This window comes from Aegilops tauschii, chromosome 6 (genome assembly GCF_002575655.3).
Source record: "Aegilops tauschii subsp. strangulata cultivar AL8/78 chromosome 6, Aet v6.0, whole genome shotgun sequence".
Lineage (NCBI taxonomy): Eukaryota > Viridiplantae > Streptophyta > Magnoliopsida > Poales > Poaceae > Aegilops > Aegilops tauschii.
In genome coordinates this window covers 495467750-495485824 of record NC_053040.3, presented here as the reverse complement: position 1 = coordinate 495485824, position 18075 = coordinate 495467750, and the positions used below count along the sequence as shown (strand labels likewise).

General features: G+C 42.1%; 1 protein-coding gene across 1 annotated transcript; it reads right to left on the bottom strand.

Moving 5' to 3' along the window:
* Positions 1 to 3866: 3866 nt before the first annotated feature.
* Positions 3867 to 4294, bottom strand: LOC120966730 (uncharacterized). Its single transcript, XM_073500742.1, has one exon. It carries the CDS (start codon positions 4238 to 4240, stop codon positions 4010 to 4012), a length of 231 nt encoding a protein of 76 aa, XP_073356843.1. The 5' UTR covers positions 4241 to 4294; the 3' UTR covers positions 3867 to 4009.
* Positions 4295 to 18075: the final 13781 nt, after the last annotated feature.

Here is an 18075-nt window from a genome sequence, read left to right as displayed (position 1 = left end):
AGATTGAATATATATTATATATTCCTCTTGAATTCTTCTTGTTTGAAATTTCATATGCATGTATATAGTAGCGTAAAATATGTGTACTGAAACTTTATCAAAATTAAAATAAAACACAAAATATAATATAAAAGAAATAAAACACTCCAAACTAAAAAGAAACCAGGTTTAGGGGGGCTAAAACCCTAAACCTGCGGAGGAGCCCTTTAGTCCCGGTTGGCCACGAGAACCGGGACTAAAGGTCCTCCGCCCCGACGGACCACGGGCGCCCACGTGGACGGGCCTTTAGTCCCGGTCAGCCACAAGAACCGGGACTAAAGCCTTTAGTCGCGGTCCGTAAGAGGCGCGACTAAAGGGGGAGGTCTTTAGTCGCGCATATTTAGTCCCGGTTGCACAGCCGGGACTAAAGGCTGTTGCGAACCGGGACTAAAGGGCTTTTTTCTACAAGTGGCCCCATCCATGATGGATGTGTATATACACACTCAATTGATGATCTCCCTCCCCCCCCCCCCCGGGTGGTTCCTTTCTTAATTTCAGCTGCACGGTTTTAACCAGCTCGTCAAAAGGTACTTATTTGACTAACAAGATTGGAAGATGGTACGGAAATATATTTATCAGTCCTTTTGTTCCAGCAGCTAATGATATAGCTTCTAGATTTGACCGCTCTAATGGTACCCACACTCTCAGCTTGGATCACTAGCTTGTGTTTCGATTTAACAATTTGTTGACATGTAATTTGATGTACTTATTTTATATAATTATATTTGATGTGAAGTTTGGCACCAAAGTAGCTCGATAAAAAGTGAGGCAAAGGAAGACTAAAGTAGGAAACGGAAAGGCAGGTAACCCGAGTCCATCACAATGCCAAATGAAGCCTTAGTTACAAGGATGCGAGATTGAACCACTTATTAAAGAGTAATGAGTGTATATAGCAACAAATGAACCAACCAAGGAAACCTTACCATAGATTGATTGAGACCTATGACAGTACACATCCGAAGTTGAACACAATGCATCCACACTACGTGTGTTACTCTTTGCAAATAAGATGTTGTCATCAACGAAGAGGAGATGTGAGATAGGAGGACCAAGTCGGCCTTTCAAACGAGAAAAAACATCTCCTCTTTCTTTGTTTTGATTTTGATATAGAGGAGAGAGAAAGCTGCCATTACAGTCGATGGAGAGCTTTGAGATGGTGCCAAGAAAAGTGGTGGAGATCTGCAACTCCATTGCATGATAGAATAACATGATGTGTGTATCAAGCGAGATGCGCGCTTGGTAATAGGAGTCCGCTCGTAGCCTCGCCAATGGCTGGGTCGCTGGGACACATATGGTGGTGCACGTGCGGCCGTGCAGACGAACAGCATGTCAACACACCAATAACCAAGTTGTTAGGGAAAAGAGTAAGCTCTTCTAAGGATAGGCTAATTCACGAAGCAGCTGCTGCATAGGAAGGTTTCGCCGTCGCAAGATGCATGGTCACACTAGCAGCAGGTTTTCTATTCCACGAACGACTCAAGAAACGATAGACGAAGACAGGTCTGAGCCATCGTTCCTTTATTTTTCGGTCTAATCATCCTATTTGTTAACTGAAATTCAACTAATTTCTCGTCTCAATAAAGTTTATGTCAATTAACAGTTAATCTACATGGATGGATGGAATTACCCTTTTCAAAATAATTAGGGGGTGTACCGAAGCAGAAGTCAAATAATAATGATCATACGACAGAGATGGTGGACATGTTCGGACCGTAGATTGGTCGCTCATGACGACAGTGAGATGTGGATTTTTTTTGCGCGGAAAATACTTGTATTACTCAAACAGTTGGATTACTATCAAATTCACAAAGTTTTATGACCTCATCAGGTCCTTAACCTAACCAAAAAGTTGCGCGGCTCTAAACCCTACCATAACTTGCCATAGAGTGGCTTGTATTGTTTTGAGTGCGACGTATATGAGCAATACTAGTATTCCGTTCAAGCAGTTTCCTTTGGATCCCCTAGATCAAGGAGTTTCCTGACCTATCAATTTCTTAGCTTCTCAACAAGTTGACGGCCTTGTTAGAGTTAATCTTGTTGTTTAGCTGATTACTTCATGTTTATTTGTGTTCGCATGACACTAGTTGTAGTAGTTGACGAAGTCCTAGCTAGTTGCATGTATTAACTCGTGGCAGAGGGGGCGAATCGGCAGAGAGCGCAGCACAAAGGGATAGAGTGTGCAGTGCAGCGGACGGATTGGCAGCCATTTGTTTGTGTATATACATGCATGCGTTGTTAGGATTAGTCAAGTGTGAGCCAACCAACAAAGCACGTCGTGGACATGTGGCACTAACGTGTAGCTAGTGTGGTTGTGTGCCTAATCTGCATTAAGTTTGTTAATACCGGCCGGCTGCATGGATGCTTGTTCTCGTTGGGTCTTGCGGCCGTTGTGGAGACGCAATACAAGCCCAGGACCTGTGCATGTGTGTAGTTAGTGGAGACTACTAATCGGACCAGCCGCTCTGTGGCTTCACCGTGGATTGCATGCATGTCTAGGTGCGTGTGTGCATGCTAGGCAACAGGTTAGTCGCGTGAGTGGTGCATGGTGGTTGTTGCTACATGCATCGTGTCCTTGTATAAATAGTTCCCTTTGAGTGAATGGAAAAAGTGTGATGACCGCAGCACCAAAGATGTACTAGTCAGTATGTTCATCAAGGACGGAGCCTCTCGGCAAAGCAGCGGCTGGTTTTCTCCTTTGTGTATGTCACCATGTGTGTCTATTCCCATGTGTGTGTGCGTTCTTGTGCTATTGAGAGAAGAGAGAGTTGTCAGAGACAACGAGAGGTAGAAGAAGAAGGAGCTGCGAGAGGCGGCGCCAACAGGCCTCAAGACAGTCCGATTCTCCAATTATAGGCAGATTACTCCACTGCAAAGCTAATGATACATCTTCAGAGATTGCTGACAGTTCTAACTCAAGAGCATTATCACACGTGCTAAGATGTCGACATGCAGTAAATATGATCCCACCACTTGAGTCTCTGAGCAACATATCGTTTGCCGACGAGCCATCGGAGCACAGATATGATCCATCTGTGTCAAAGAAAAAACTAGCATGCTATTTCACCGTTATAGCGTCGTTACAGCGTATTTGAAGAGGAAACACTAAGTTTTAGCAAATTCGGCCGCTACGGCGCTATCACATTATTCCATTCTCTACTAGTGTGAATTCTAACGTCCATTATCTGTTCTCTATCGTTCCAATAGTGCAAAGGTGCATCATGGTTGATCTAGATTCAGCAAAGGTGCAATCTTTCTAGCTCTGTCATGTAAGATTGTAATCTGGTGCTACCAGTAACTGTGAAGTTGACCTCTTAAGCTGAACAATTGTTGCTGTCACTTACTCTACTGCATCTAGGTGTTCCATGATCAGTGGAGGAATTGTGATATACGTATGACATATTTCCTTTAGCTTTCGTGGTGTATTTTTTTCCTTTTTTTATGGGAAGGGTCAGCGGGCTTACTAAGCGATGAGAGATATCCATTGAGGACGTAAGTGAGAGAGATGTAGAGACATGCAAGATAGACACTAGGGGTTGGGACATGTGACTCGGCCAGGACATCAAAGGATTCTACGTATTTTCCACAAGCATGATCACTACCAATTCTTTAAAAAGAACTGACATTGATAATTGAGTATGACTTCAATTCTTTCTAAAAACGCACATTGATACTTGTGTATGACATGGTGCTAATATTATAGGCCGTACAAGATAAAGCAAGCCACTCATCGAAAAAGGAAAACACATAATTCATTATTCCATTGCCAAATCGTACACTCATTGAAATATTTGTAGATTCATCACACTAATACATATATGAGTAAACAATATAATTCAGGCATGCCCACATAGACTACATAGCATTATTAATGCATGGCGATCGATATCACACTCGCTCACCTTATTCAATTGATTCTAGCCTTTAATAATAAAGGCACAAAAGGTAAAGCCAGCCATGTAAGGCAGGCTAGCTAGCCAACATATGGTGCAGGAGGAACAACCACCCATGTATTAGGCACCGGGCCGACATCGTTGTAAATGATAACGCGTTCTTGGTCTTGTGGCGGTGGGGATGGAGCCTCTCCTGGAGGGAGTACTCGGGCAATTCTGATATCTGGCCTCTCCTGATGGATGATCTGAACTGCTGCATTCAGTTCAGTACCAACCAGACCCGGCCATGATTCAGGCACCGGACCAGGCATGTCTACCCTTATCACGCACTAACCCGAGCCTTCCTCCCTTTCGAAACTGTTAATTAACAACAAGCATAAATAATTGAGAAATACATAGATAACCAAGAGAAACGTGCATGGTGTTTTGTTTTTATAATAATAATAATAATAATAATAATAATAATAATAATAATAATAATAATCTCTGGTATTAACTAATAAAGGGATGGGAAATATGCTCTAAACCTAGGAAGATGTCATAATCGAAAGCATTATCTCCTAGCCAAACAAGTAATCAGCCTACTGAAATATTTAATGGAAAATTTATGCAACAATAAAAAAATACATGCCAACCTTTAGGGAAGAAGAGGCAACTATGCCTAACAGAACTTTAGCTTTTCTCGTGGTGATGATCTTGTGTTCCAGGTATGTGTGTGTATAAATACAAATGTATGAGTGCACTCCCATTTGAGTAGGTTACGCCATGTCGATTATCACAATGCATGCATTTTGCTCACAGTTAATTGATAAGAAGCATCAGCATATGCCCTCCTTGTCCAAATTAAGCATGTCGATGATAACAATGCATTCATTTGTCTTCATTAATTAAGAAATATCAGCATATCCACTGTTGTCGAGATTAACGATGTTGATGGCAAGGATCCATGCATTTTACTTGATTGATTAAGAAACATCAGCATATCCCACTTCCGTTGAGAGTAACGACGTCGATGACAAAATAATGCATGCATAAGCGTGTAAGTGGAAATAGCATGTACGTATTTGATATTAGATGTACGTATGCAGAGCATCACCACATAGAAACATGTTTGTTTAAATAAGTGCATCTTGTTGCAACATACTTTTGCTCAAGTTATTAATTTCAACACAGATTATTGTTCCATTTATACAGAAAAGTCATCACTACAAGTTGCTTTGGATCTGCGAGTTATATAGAGGTGTCACTGTCGATTCATAGGAAATAATGCATCATTGTGCGTTTTTAGAAAGAATTGAAGTCATACTCAAGTATCAATGTCAGTTCTTTTATAGAATTGCTTAGTGATCAGGCTTGTGGAAAATACGTAGAATCCTTTGACATCCCGACCGTAGCCGCATGTCCCAACCCCTAGTGTGCTATCTTGCCCGTCTCTACATCTCTCTCACTTATGTCCTCAACGGACATCTCTCGTCACTTAGTAAGCCCGCTGCCCCTCCCCATAAAAAATCGTTGCTTTGAAACATGCATTTACAATTTATTAATTAAATCCGTAATCAAAATTTGGCATAAAATAGTAAGGGGCCAATAAACCAGGACGAGAAGGTTGTAGCTACCTAGGGTTCTCAGTGGAATTAAGACTTAAGTGGGCGAGGTCGGTCGGCTAGAACATGGAATGCAATTATTAATTTCTTAACAGGTGCACGAGATGAACTATTATATATGAGCCTCGAGCTTCCCTGGACCATGCCACGTTGCATGGAAACAGTACACATGTCATTTTTAGCTTACCCAGCTGCCAGCTCTGCTTGATTCTGTCTATCACGAATGTTTCTTCATTCCATTTTTTCTTTCAAAAACATAGACGCCGATGCAGACGTACACATGCATGCAAAAGAACAGGCTCATCCACCACTCGGTGTGTTGCACGAGCAAGACGCTGAGATTGAGTCGGACTAATTATGATCGATCAATCCATAAGGCAGTGGTGATGCGGTGGTTAATTAACCAATTAAGGGAGGGGGAGGCCGAGCGGGAGGGAGGGAGCTACCCGAATACAAATAATTCATGCATGCCCCATCCATGATGGATGTGTATATACACACTCAATTGATGATCTCCCTCCCCCCCCCCCCCCCCCCCTTCCGGGTGGTTCCTTTCTTAATTTCAGCTGCACGGTTTTAACCAGCTCGTCAAAAGGTACTTATTTGACTAACAAGATTGGAAGATGGTACGGAAATATATTTATCAATTCTTTTGTTCCAGCAGCTAATGATATAGCTTCTAGATTTGACCGCTCTAATGGTACCCACACTCTCAGCTTGGATCACTAGCTTGTGTTTCGATTTAACAATTTGCTGACATGTAATTTGATGTACTTATTTTATATAATTATATTTGATGTGAAGTTTGGCACCAAAGTAGCTCGATAAAAAGTGAGGCAAAGGAAGACTAAAGTAGGAAAAGGAAAGGCAGGTAACCCGAGTCCATCACAATGCCAATTGAAGCCTTAGTTACAAGGATGCGAGATTGAACCACTTATTAAAGAGTAATGAGTGTATATAGCAACAAATGAACCAACCAAGGAAACCTTACCATAGATTGATTGAGACCTATGACAGTACACATCCGAAGTTGAACACAATGCATCCACACTACGTGTGTTACTCTTTGCAAATAAGATGTTGTCATCAGCGAAGAGGAGATGTGAGATAGGAGGACCAAGTCGGCCTTTCAAACGAGAAAAAACATCTCCTCTTTCTTTGTTTTGATTTTGATATAGAGGAGAGAGAAAGCTGCCATTACAGTCAATGGAGAGCTTTGAGATGGTGCCAAGAAAAGTGGTGGAGATCTGCAACTCCATTGCATGATAGAATAACATGATGTGTGTACCAAGCGAGATGCGCGCTTGGTAATAGGAGTCCGCTGGTAGCCTCGCCAATGGCTGGGTCGCTGGGACACATATGGTGGTGCACGTGCGGCCGTGCAGACGAACAGCATGTCAACACACCAATAACCAAGTTGTTAGGTAAAAGAGTAAGCTCTTCTAAGGATAGGCTAGTTCACGAAGCAGCTGCTGCATAGCAAGGTTTCGCCGTCGCAAGATGCATGGTCACACTAGCAGCAGGTTTTCTATTCCACGAACGACTCAAGAAACGATAGACGAAGACAGGTCTGAGCCATCGTTCCTTTATTTTTCGGTCTAATCATCTTATTTGTTAACTGAAATTCAACTAATTTCTCGTCTCAATAAAGTTTATCTCAATTAACAGTTAATCTACATGGATGGATGGAATTACCCTTTTCAAAATAATTAGGGGGTGTACCGAAGCAGAAGTCAAATAATAATGATCACACGACAGAGATGGTGGACATGTTCGGACCGTAGATTGGTCGCTCATGACGACAGTGAGATGTGGACTTTTTTGCGGGGAAAATACTTGTATTACTCAAACAGTTGGATTACTATCAAATTCACAAAGTTTTACGACCTCATCAGGTCCTTAACCTAACCAAAAAGTTGTGCGGCTCTAAACCCTACCATAACTTGCCATAGAGTGGCTTGTATTGTTTTGAGTGCGACGTATATGAGTAATACTAGTATTCCGTTCAAGCAGTTTCCTTTGGATCCCCTAGATCAAGGAGTTTCCTGACCTATCAATATCTTAGCTTCTCAACAAGTTGACGGCCTTGTTAGAGTTAATCTTGTTGTTTAGCTGATTACTTCATGTTTAATTTGTGTTCGCATGACACTAGTTGTAGTAGTTGACAAAGTCCTAGCTAGTTGCATGTATTAACTCGTGGCAGAGGGGGCGAGTCGGCAGGGAGCGCAGCACAAAGGGATAGAGCGTGCAGTGCAGCGGACGGATTGGCAGCCATTTGTTTGTGTATATACATGCATGCGTTGTTAGGATTAGTCAAGTGTGAGCCAACCAACAAAGCACGTCGTGGACATGTGGCACTAACGTGTAGCTAGTGTGGTTGTTTGCCTAATCTGCATAAAGTTTGTTAATACCGGCCGGCTGCATGGATGCTTGTTCTCGTTGGGTCTTGCGGCCGTTGTGGAGACGCAATACAAGCCCAGGACCTGTGCATGCGTGTACTTAGTGGAGACTACTAATCGGACCAGCCGCTCTGTGGCTTCACCGTGGATTGCATGCATGTCTAGGTGCGTGTGTGCATGCTAGGCAACAGGTTAGTCGCGTGAGTGGTGCATGGTGGTTGTTGCTACATGCATCGTGTCCTTGTATAAATAGTTCCCTTTGAGTGAATGGAAAAAGTGTGGTGAGCGCAGCACCAAAGATGTACTAGTCAGTATGTTCATCAAGGACGGAGCCTCTCGGCAAAGCAGCGGCTGGTTTTCTCCTTTGTGTATGTCACCATGTGTGTCTATTCCCATGTGTGTGTGCGTTCTTGTGCTATTGAGAGAAGAGAGAGTTGTGAGAGACAACGAGAGGTAGAAGAAGAAGGAGCTGCGAGAGGCGGCGCCAACAGGCCTCAAGACAGTCCGATTCTCCAATTATAGGCAGATTACTCCACTGCGAAGCTAATGATACATCTTCAGAGATTGCTGACAGTTCTAACTCAAGAGCATTATCACACGTGCTAAGATGTCGACATGCAGTAAATATGATCCCACCACTTGAGTCTCTGAGCAACATATCATTTGCCGACGAGCCATCGGAGCGCAGATATGATCCATCTGTGTCAACGAAAAAACTAGCGTGCTATTTCACCGTTATAGCATCGTTACAGCGTATTTGAAGAGGAAACACTAAGTTTTAGCAAATTCGGCCGCTACGGCGCTATCACATTATTCCACTCTCTACTAGTGTGAATTCTAACGTCCATTATCTGTTCTCTATCGTTCCAATAGTGCAACGGTGCATCATGGTTGGTCTAGATTCAGCAAAGGTGCAATCTTTCTAGCTCTGTCATGTAAGATTGTAATCTGGTGCTACCAGTAACTGTGAAGTTGACCTCTTAAGCTGAACAATTGTTGCTGTCACTTACTCTACTGCATCTAGGTGTTCCATGATCAGTGGAGGAATTGTGATATACGTATTACATATTTCCTTTAGCTTTCGTGGTGTATTTTTTTCCTTTTTTTATGGGAAGGGTGAGCAGGCTTACTAAGCGATGAGAGATATCCATTGAGGACGTAAGTGAGAGAGATGTAGAGACATGCAAGATAGACACTAGGGGTTGGGACATGTGGCTCGGCCAGGACATCAAAGGATTCTACGTATTTTCCACAAGCATGATCACTACCAATTCTTTAAAAAGAACTGACATTGATAATTGAGTATGACTTCAATTCTTTCTAAAAACGCACATTGATACTTGTGTATGACATGGTGCTAATATTATAGGCCGTACAAGATAAAGCAAGCCACTCATCGAAAAAGTAAAACGCATAATTCATTATTCCATTGCCAAATAGTACACTCATTGAAATATTTGTAGATTCATCACACTAATACATATATGAGTAAACAATATAATTCAGGCATGCCCACATAGACTACATAGCATTATTAATGCATGGCGATCGATATCACACTCGCTCACCTTATTCAATTGATTCTAGCCTTTAATACTAAAGGCACAAAAGGTAAAGCCAGCCATGTAAGGCAGGCTAGCTAGCCAACATATGGTGCAGGAGGAACAACCACCCATGTATTAGGCACCGGGCCGACATCGTTGTAAATGATAACGCGTTCTTGGTCTTGTGGCGGTGGGGATGGAGCCTCTCCTGGAGGGAGTACTCGGGCAATTCTGATATCCGGCCTCTCCTGATGGATGATCTGAACTGCTGCATTCAGTTCAGTACCAATCAGACCCGGCCATGATTCAGGCACCGGACCAGGCATGTCTACCCTTATCACGCACTAACCCGAGCCTTCCTCCCTTTCGAAACTGTTAATTAACAACAAGCATAAATAATTGAGAAATACATAGATAACCAAGAGAAACATGCATGGTGTTTTGTTTTTATAATAATAATAATAATAATAATAAAAATAAAAATAATATTAATAATAATAATAATCTCTGGTATTAACTAATAAAGGGATGGGAAACATGCTCTAAACCTAGGAAGATGTCATAATCGAAAGCATTATCTCCTAGCCAAACATGTAATCAGCCTACTGAAATATTTAATGGAAAATTTATGCAACAATAAAAAAATACATGCCAACCTTTAGGGAAGAAGAGGCTACTATGCCTAACAGAACCTTAGCTTTTCTCGTGGTGATGATCTTGTGTTCCAGGTATGTGTGTGTATAAATACAAATGTATGAGTGCACTCCCATTTGAGTAGGTTACGCCATGTCGATTATAACAATGCATGCATTTTGCTCACAGTTAATTGATAAGAAGCATCAGCATATGCCCTCCTTGTCCTAATTAAGCATGTCGATGATAACAATGCATTCATTTGTCTTCATTAATTAAGAAATATCAGCATATCCACTGTTGTTGAGATTAACGATGTTGATGGCAAGGATCGATGCATTTTACTTGATTGATTAAGAAACATCAGCATATCCCACTTCCGTTGAGAGTAACGACGTCGATGACAAAATAATGCATGCATAAGCGTGTACGTGGAAATAGCATGTACGTATTTGATATTAGATGTGCGTATGCACAGCATCACCACATAGAAACATGTTTGTTTAAATAAGTGCATCTTATTGCAACATACTTTTGCTCAAGTTATTAATTTCAACACAGATTATTGTTCCATTTATACAGAAAAGTCATCACTACAAGTTGCTTTGGATCTGCGAGTTATATAGAGGTGTCACTGTCGATTCATAGGAAATAATGCATCATTGTGCGTTTTTAGAAAGAATTGAAGTCATACTCAAGTATCAATGTCAGTTCTTTTATAGAATTGCTTAGTGATCAGGCTTGTGGAAAATACGTAGAATCCTTTGACATCCCGACCGTAGCCGCATGTCCCAACCCCTAGTGTGCTATCTTGCCCGTCTCTACATCTCTCTCACTTATGTCCTCAACGGACATCTCTCGTCGCTTAGTAAGCCCGCTGCCCCTCCCCATAAAAAATCATTGCTTTGAAACATGCATTTACAATTTATTAATTAAATCCGTAATCAAAATTTGGCATAAAATAGTAAGGGGCCAATAAACCAGGACGAGAAGGTAGTAGCTACCTAGGGTTCTCAGTGGAATTAAGACTTAAGTGGGCGAGGTCGGTCGGCTAGAACATGGAATGCAATTATTAATTTCTTAACAGGTGCACGAGATGAACTATTATATATGAGCCTCGAGCTTCCCTGGACCATGCCACGTTGCATGGAAACAGTACACATGTCATTTTTAGCTTACCCAGCTGCCAGCTCTGCTTGATTATGTCTATCATGAATGTTTCTTCATTCCATTTTTTCTTTCAAAAACACAGACGCCGACGCAGACGTACACAAGCATGCAAAAGAAAAGGCTCATCCACCACTCGGCGTGTTGCACGAGCAAGACGCTGAGATTGAGTCGGACTAATTATGCTCGATCAATCCATAAGGCAGTGGTGATGCGGTGGTTAATTAACCAATTAAGGGAGGGGGAGGCCGAGCGTGAGGGAGGGAGCTACCCGAATACAAATAATTCATGCATGCCCCATCCATGATGGATGTGTATATACAAACTCAATTGATGATCTCCCTCCCCCCCCCCCCCCCCCCCCCCGTGTGGTTCCTTTCTTAATTTCTGCTGCACGGTTTTAACCAGCTCGTCAAAAGGTACTTATTTGACTAACAAGATTGGAAGATGGTACGGAAATATATTTATCAGTCCATTTGTTCCAGGAGCTAATGATATAGCTTCTAGATTTGACCGCTCTAATGGTACCCACACTCTCAGCTTGGATCACTAGCTTGTGTTTCAATTTAACAATTTGTTGACATGTAATTTGATGTACTTATTTTATATAATTATATCTGATGTGAAGTTTGGCACCAAAGTAGCTCGATAAAAAGTGAGGCAAAGGAAGACTAAAGTAGGAAAAGGAAAGGCAGGTATCCTGAGTCCATCACAATGCCAAATGAAGCCTTAGTTACAAGGATGCGAGATTGAACCACTTATTAAAGAGTAATGAGTGTATATAGCAACAAATGAACCAACCAAGGAAACCTTACCATAGATTGATTGAGACCTATGACAGTACACATCCGAAGTTGAACACAATGCATGCACACTACGTGTGTTACTCTTTGCAAATAAGATGTTGTCATCAGCGAAGAGGAGATGTGAGATAGGAGGACCAAGTCGGCCTTTCAAACGAGAAAAAACATCTCCTCTTTCTTTGTTTTGATTTTGATATAGAGGAGAGAGAAAGCTGCCATTACAGTCGATGGAGAGCTTTGAGATGGTGCCAAGAAAAGTGGTGGAGATCTGCAACTCCATTGAATGATAGAATAACATGATGTGTGTATTACGCGAGATACGCGCTTGGTAATAGGAGTCCTCTGGTAGCCTCGCCAATGGCTGGGTCGCTGGGACACATATGGTGGTGCACGTGCGGCCGTGCACACGAACAGCATGTCAACACACCAATAACCAAGTTGTTAGGGAAAAGAGTAAGCTCTTCTAAGGATAGGCTACTTCACAAAGCAGCTGCTGCATAGCAAGGTTTCGCCGTCGCAAGATGCATGGTCACACTAGCAGCAGGTTTTCTATTCCACGAACGACTCAAGAAACGATAGACGAAGACAGGTTTGAGCCATCGTTCCTTTATTTTTCGGTCTAATCATCTTATTTGTTAACTAAAATTCAACTAATTTCTCGTCTCAATAAAGTTTATCTCAATTAACAGTTAATCTACATGGATGGATGGAATTACCCTTTTCAAAATAATTAGGGGGTGTACCGAAGCAGAAGTCAATAATAATGATCATACGACAGAGATGGTGGACATGTTCGGACCGTAGATTGGTCGTTCATGACGACAGTGAGATGTGGATTTTTGTTGCGGGGAAAATACTTGTACTACTCAAATAGTTGGATTACAGTCAAATTCACAAAGTTTTATGACCTCATCAAGTCCTGAACCTAACCAAAAAGTTGTGCGGCTCTAAATCCTACCATAACTTGCCATAGAGTGGCTTGTATTGTTTTGAGTGCGACGTATATGAGTAATACTAGTATTCCGTTCAAGCAGTTTCCTTTGGATCCCCTAGATCAAGGAGTTTCCTGACCTATCAATTTCTTAGCTTCTCAACAAGTTGACGGCCTTGTTAGAGTTAATCTTGTTGTTCAGCTGATTACTTCATGTTTATTTGTGTTCGCATGACACTAGTTGTAGTAGTTGACGAAGTCCTAGGTAGTTGCATGTATTAACTCGTGGCAGAGGGGGCGAATCGGCAGAGCGTGCATATACATGCATGCGTTGTTAGGATTAGTCAAGTGTGAGCCAACCAACAAAGCACGTCGTTGACATGTGGCACTAACGTGTAGCTAGTGTGGTTGTGTGCCTAATCTGCATAAAGTTTGTTAATACCGGCCGGCTGCATGGATGCTTGTTCTCGCTGGGCCTTGCGGCCATTGTGGAGACGCAATACAAGCCCAGGACCTGTGCATGCGTGTAGTTAGTGGAGACTAATAATCGGATCAGCCGCTCTGTGGCTTCACCGTGTATTGCAGGCATGTCTAGGTGCGCGTGTGCATGCTAGGCAACAGGTTAGCCGCGTGAGTGGTGCATGGTGGTTGTTCCTACATGCATCGTGTCCTTGTATAAATAGTTCCCTTTGAGTGAATGGAAAAAGTGTGGTGAGCGCAGCACCAAAGATGTACTAGTCAGTATGTTCATCATGGACGGAGCCTCTCGGCAAAGCAACGGCTGGTTTTCTCCTTTGTGTATGTCACCATGTGTGTCTATTCCCATGTGTGTGTGCGTTCTTGTGCTATTGAGAGAAGAGAGAGTTGTGAGAGACAACGAGAGGTAGAAGAAGAAGGCGCTGCGAGAGGCGGCGCCAACAGGCCTCAAGACAGTCCGATTCTCCAATTATAGGCAGATTACTCCACTGCAAAGCTAATGATACATCTTCAGAGATTGCTGACAGTTCTAACTCAAGAGCATTATCACACGTGCTAAGATGTCGACATGCAGTAAATATGATCCCACCACTTTAGTCTCTGAGCAACATATCGTTTGCCGACAAGCCATCGGAGCGCAGATATGATCCATCTGTATCAACGAAAAAACTAGCGTGCTATTTCACCGTTATTGCGTCGTTACAGCGTATTTGAAGAGGAAACACTAAGTTTTAGAAAATTCGGCCGCTACGGGGCTATCACATTATTCCATTCTCTACTAGTGTGAATTCTAACGTCCATTATCTGTTCTCTATCGTTCCAATAGTGCGATGGTGCATCATGATTGGTCTAGATTCAGCAAAGGTGCAATCTTTCTAGCTCTGTCATGTAAGATTGTAATCTGGTGCTACCAGTAATTGTGAAGTTGACCTCTTAAGTTGAACAATTGTTGCTTTCAATTATTCTACTGCATCTAGGTGTGCCATGATCAGTGGAGGAATTGTGATATACGTATGACATATTTCCTTTAGCTTTCGTGGTGTATTTTTTTCCTTTTTTTATGGGAAGGGTCAGCGGGCTTACTAAGCGACGAGAGATATCCATTGAGGACATAAGTGAGAGAGATGTAGAGACATGCAAGACAGACACTAGGGGTTGGGACATGCGAATCGGCCAGGACATCAAAGGATTCTACGTATTTTCCACAAGCATGATCACTACCAATTCTTTAAAAAGAACTGACATTGATAATTGAGTATGACTTCAATTCTTTCTGAAAACGCACATTGATACTTGTGTATGACATGGTGCTAATATTATAGGCCGTACAAGATAAAGCAAGCCACTCATAGAAAAAGAATAAAACACATAATTCATTATTCCATTGCCAAATAGTACACTCATTGAAATATTTGTAGATTCATCACACTAATACATATATGAGTAAACAATATAATTCAGGCTTGCCCACATAGACTACATAGCATTATTATTGCATGGCGATCGATATCACACTCGCTCACCATATTCAATAGATTCTAGCCTTTAATAATAAAGGCACAAAAGGTAAAGCCAGCCATGTAAGGCAGGCTAGCGAGCCAACATATGGTGCAGGAGGAACAACCACCCATGTATTAGGCACCGGGCCGACATCGTTGTAAATGATAACGCGTTCTTGGTCTTGTGGCGGTGGGGATGGAGCCTCTCCTGGAGGGAGTACTCGGGCAATTCTGATATCAGGCCTCTCCTGAGAGATGATCTGAACTGCTGCATTCAGTTCAGTACCAATCAGACCCGGCCACGATTCAGGCACCGGACCAGGCATGTCTACCCTTATCACGCACTAACCCGAGCCTTCCTCCCTTTCGAAACCGTTAATTAACAACAAGCATAAATAATTGAGAAATACATAGATAACCAAGAGAAACATAAATGGTGTTTTGTTTTTATAATAATAATAATAATAATAATAATAATAATAATAATAATAATAATCTCTGGTATTAACTAATAAAGGGATGGGAAACATGCTCTAAACCTAGGAAGATGTCATAATCGAAAGCATTATCTCCTAGCCAAACAAGTAATCAGCCTACTGAAATATTTAATGGAAAATTTATGCAACAATAAAAAAATACATGCCAACCTTTAGGGAAGAAGAGGCTACTATGCCTAACAGAACCTTAGCTTTTCTCGTGGTGATGAGCTTGTGTTCCAGGTATGTGTGTGTATAAATACAAATGTATGAGTGCACTCCCATTTCAGTAGGTTACGCCATGTCGACTATAACAATGCATGCATTTTGCTCACAGTTAATGGATAAGAAGCATCAGCATATGCCCTCCTTGTCCAAATTAAGCATGTCGATGATAACAATGCATTCATTTGTCTTCATTAATTAAGAAATATCAGCGTATCCACTGTTGTCGAGATTAACGATGTTGATGGCAAGGATTCATGCATTTTACTTGATTGATTAAGAAACATCAGCATATCCCACTTCCGTTGAGAGTAACGACGTCGATGACAAAATAATGCATGCATAAGCGTGTAAGTGGAAATAGCATGTACGTATCTGATATTAGATGCACGTATGCAGAGCATCACCACATAGAAACATGTTTGTTTAAATAAGTGCATCTCATTGCAACATACTTTTGCTCAAGTTATTAATTTCAACACAGCTTATTGTTCCATTTACACAGAAAAGTCATCGCTACAAGTTGCTTTGGATCTGCGAGTTATATAGAGGTATCACTGTCGATTCATAGGAAATAATGCATCATTGTGCGTTTTTAGAAAGAATTGAAGTCATACTCAAGTATCAATGTCAGTTCTTTTATAGAATTGCTTAGTGATCAGGCTTGTGGTAAATACGTAGAATCTTTTGACCTCCCGACCGTAGCCGCATGTCCCAACCCCTAGTGTGCTATCTTGCCCGTCTCTACATCTCTCTCCCTTATGTCCTCAATGGACATCTCTCGTCGCTTAGTAAGCCCGCTGCCCCTCCCCATAAAAAATCGTTGCTTTGAAACATGCATTTACAATTTATTAATTAAATCCGTAATCAAAATTTGGCATAAAATAGTAAGGGGCCAATAAACCAGGACGAGAAGGTAGTAGCTACCTAGGGTTCTCAGTGGAATTAAGACTTAAGTGGGCGAGGTCTGTCGGCTAGAACATGGAATGCAATTATTAATTTCTTAACAGGTGCACGAGATGAACTATTATATATGAACATCGAGCTTCCCCGGACCATGCCACGTTGCATGGAAACAGTAAACATGTCATTTTCAGCTCACCTAGCTGTCAGCTCTGCTTTATTCTGTCTATCACGAATATTTCTTCATTTCATTTTTTTCTTTTAAAAACACAGACGCCGACGCAGACGTACACATGCATGCAAAAGAAAAGGCTCATCCACCACTCGGCGTGTTGCACGAGCAAGATGCTGAGATTGAGTCGGACTAATTATGATCGATCAATCCATAAGGCAGTGGTGATGCGGTGGTTAATTAACCAATTAAGGGAGGGGGAGGCCGGGCGGGAGGGAGGGAGCTACCCGAATACAAATAATTCATGCATGCCCCATCCATGATGGATGTGTATATACACACTCAATTGACGATCTCTCCCCTCCCCCCCCCCCCCCCCCCATGGTTCCTTTCTTATTTTCAGCTGCACGGTTTTAACCAGCTCGTCAAAAGGTACTTATTTGACTAACAAGATTGGAAGATGGTACGGAAATACTTTTATTAGTCAAACAGTTGGATTACAGTCAAATTCACAAAGTTTTATGAACTCATCAGGTCCTAAACCTAACCAAAAAGCGGTGCGGCTCTAAACCCTACCATAACTTGGCATAGAGTGGATTATATTGTTTTTGAGTGCGACGTATATGAGTAATACTAGTATTCCGTTCAAGGAGTTTCCTTTGGATCCCCTAGATCAAGAAGGAGTTTCTTGACCTATCAATTTCTTAGCTTCTCAACAAGTTGACGGCCTTGTTAGAGTTAACCTTGTTGTTTAGGTGATTACTTCATGTTTATTTGTGTTCGCGTGACACTAGTTGTAGGCAGAGGGGGCGAATCGGCAGAGAGCGCAGCACAAAGGGATAGGGTGTGCAGTGCAGCGGACGGGTTGGCAGCCATTAGTTTGAGTATATACTTGCATGGTTTGTTAGGATTAGTCAAGTGTGAGCCAACCAACAAAGCACGTAGTGGACATGTGGCAAACGTGTAGCTAGTGTGGTTGTGTGCCTAATCTGTATAAAGTTTGTTAGTACCGGCCGGCTGCGTGGATGCTTGTTCTCGCTGGGTCTTGCGGCCGTTGTGGAGACGCAATACAAGCCCAGGACCTGTGCATGCGTGTAGTTAGTGGAGAGTACTAATCGGATCAGCCGCTGTGTGGCTTGACCGTGGATTTCATGCATGTCTAGATGCGTGTGTGCATGCTAGGCAATAGGTTAGTGGCGTGAGTGGTGCATGGTGGTTGTTGCTACATGCATCGTGTCCTTGTATAAATAGTTCCCTTTGAGTGAATGGAAAAAGTATGGTGAGCGCAGCACTAAAGATGTACTAGTCAGTAT

What these genes read in the sequence shown, in the direction of transcription:
- LOC120966730 (XM_073500742.1), bottom strand. Translation starts at nt 4,240, where the DNA reads ATGCCTGGTCCGGTGCCTGAATCATGGCCGGGTCTGGTTGGTACTGAA.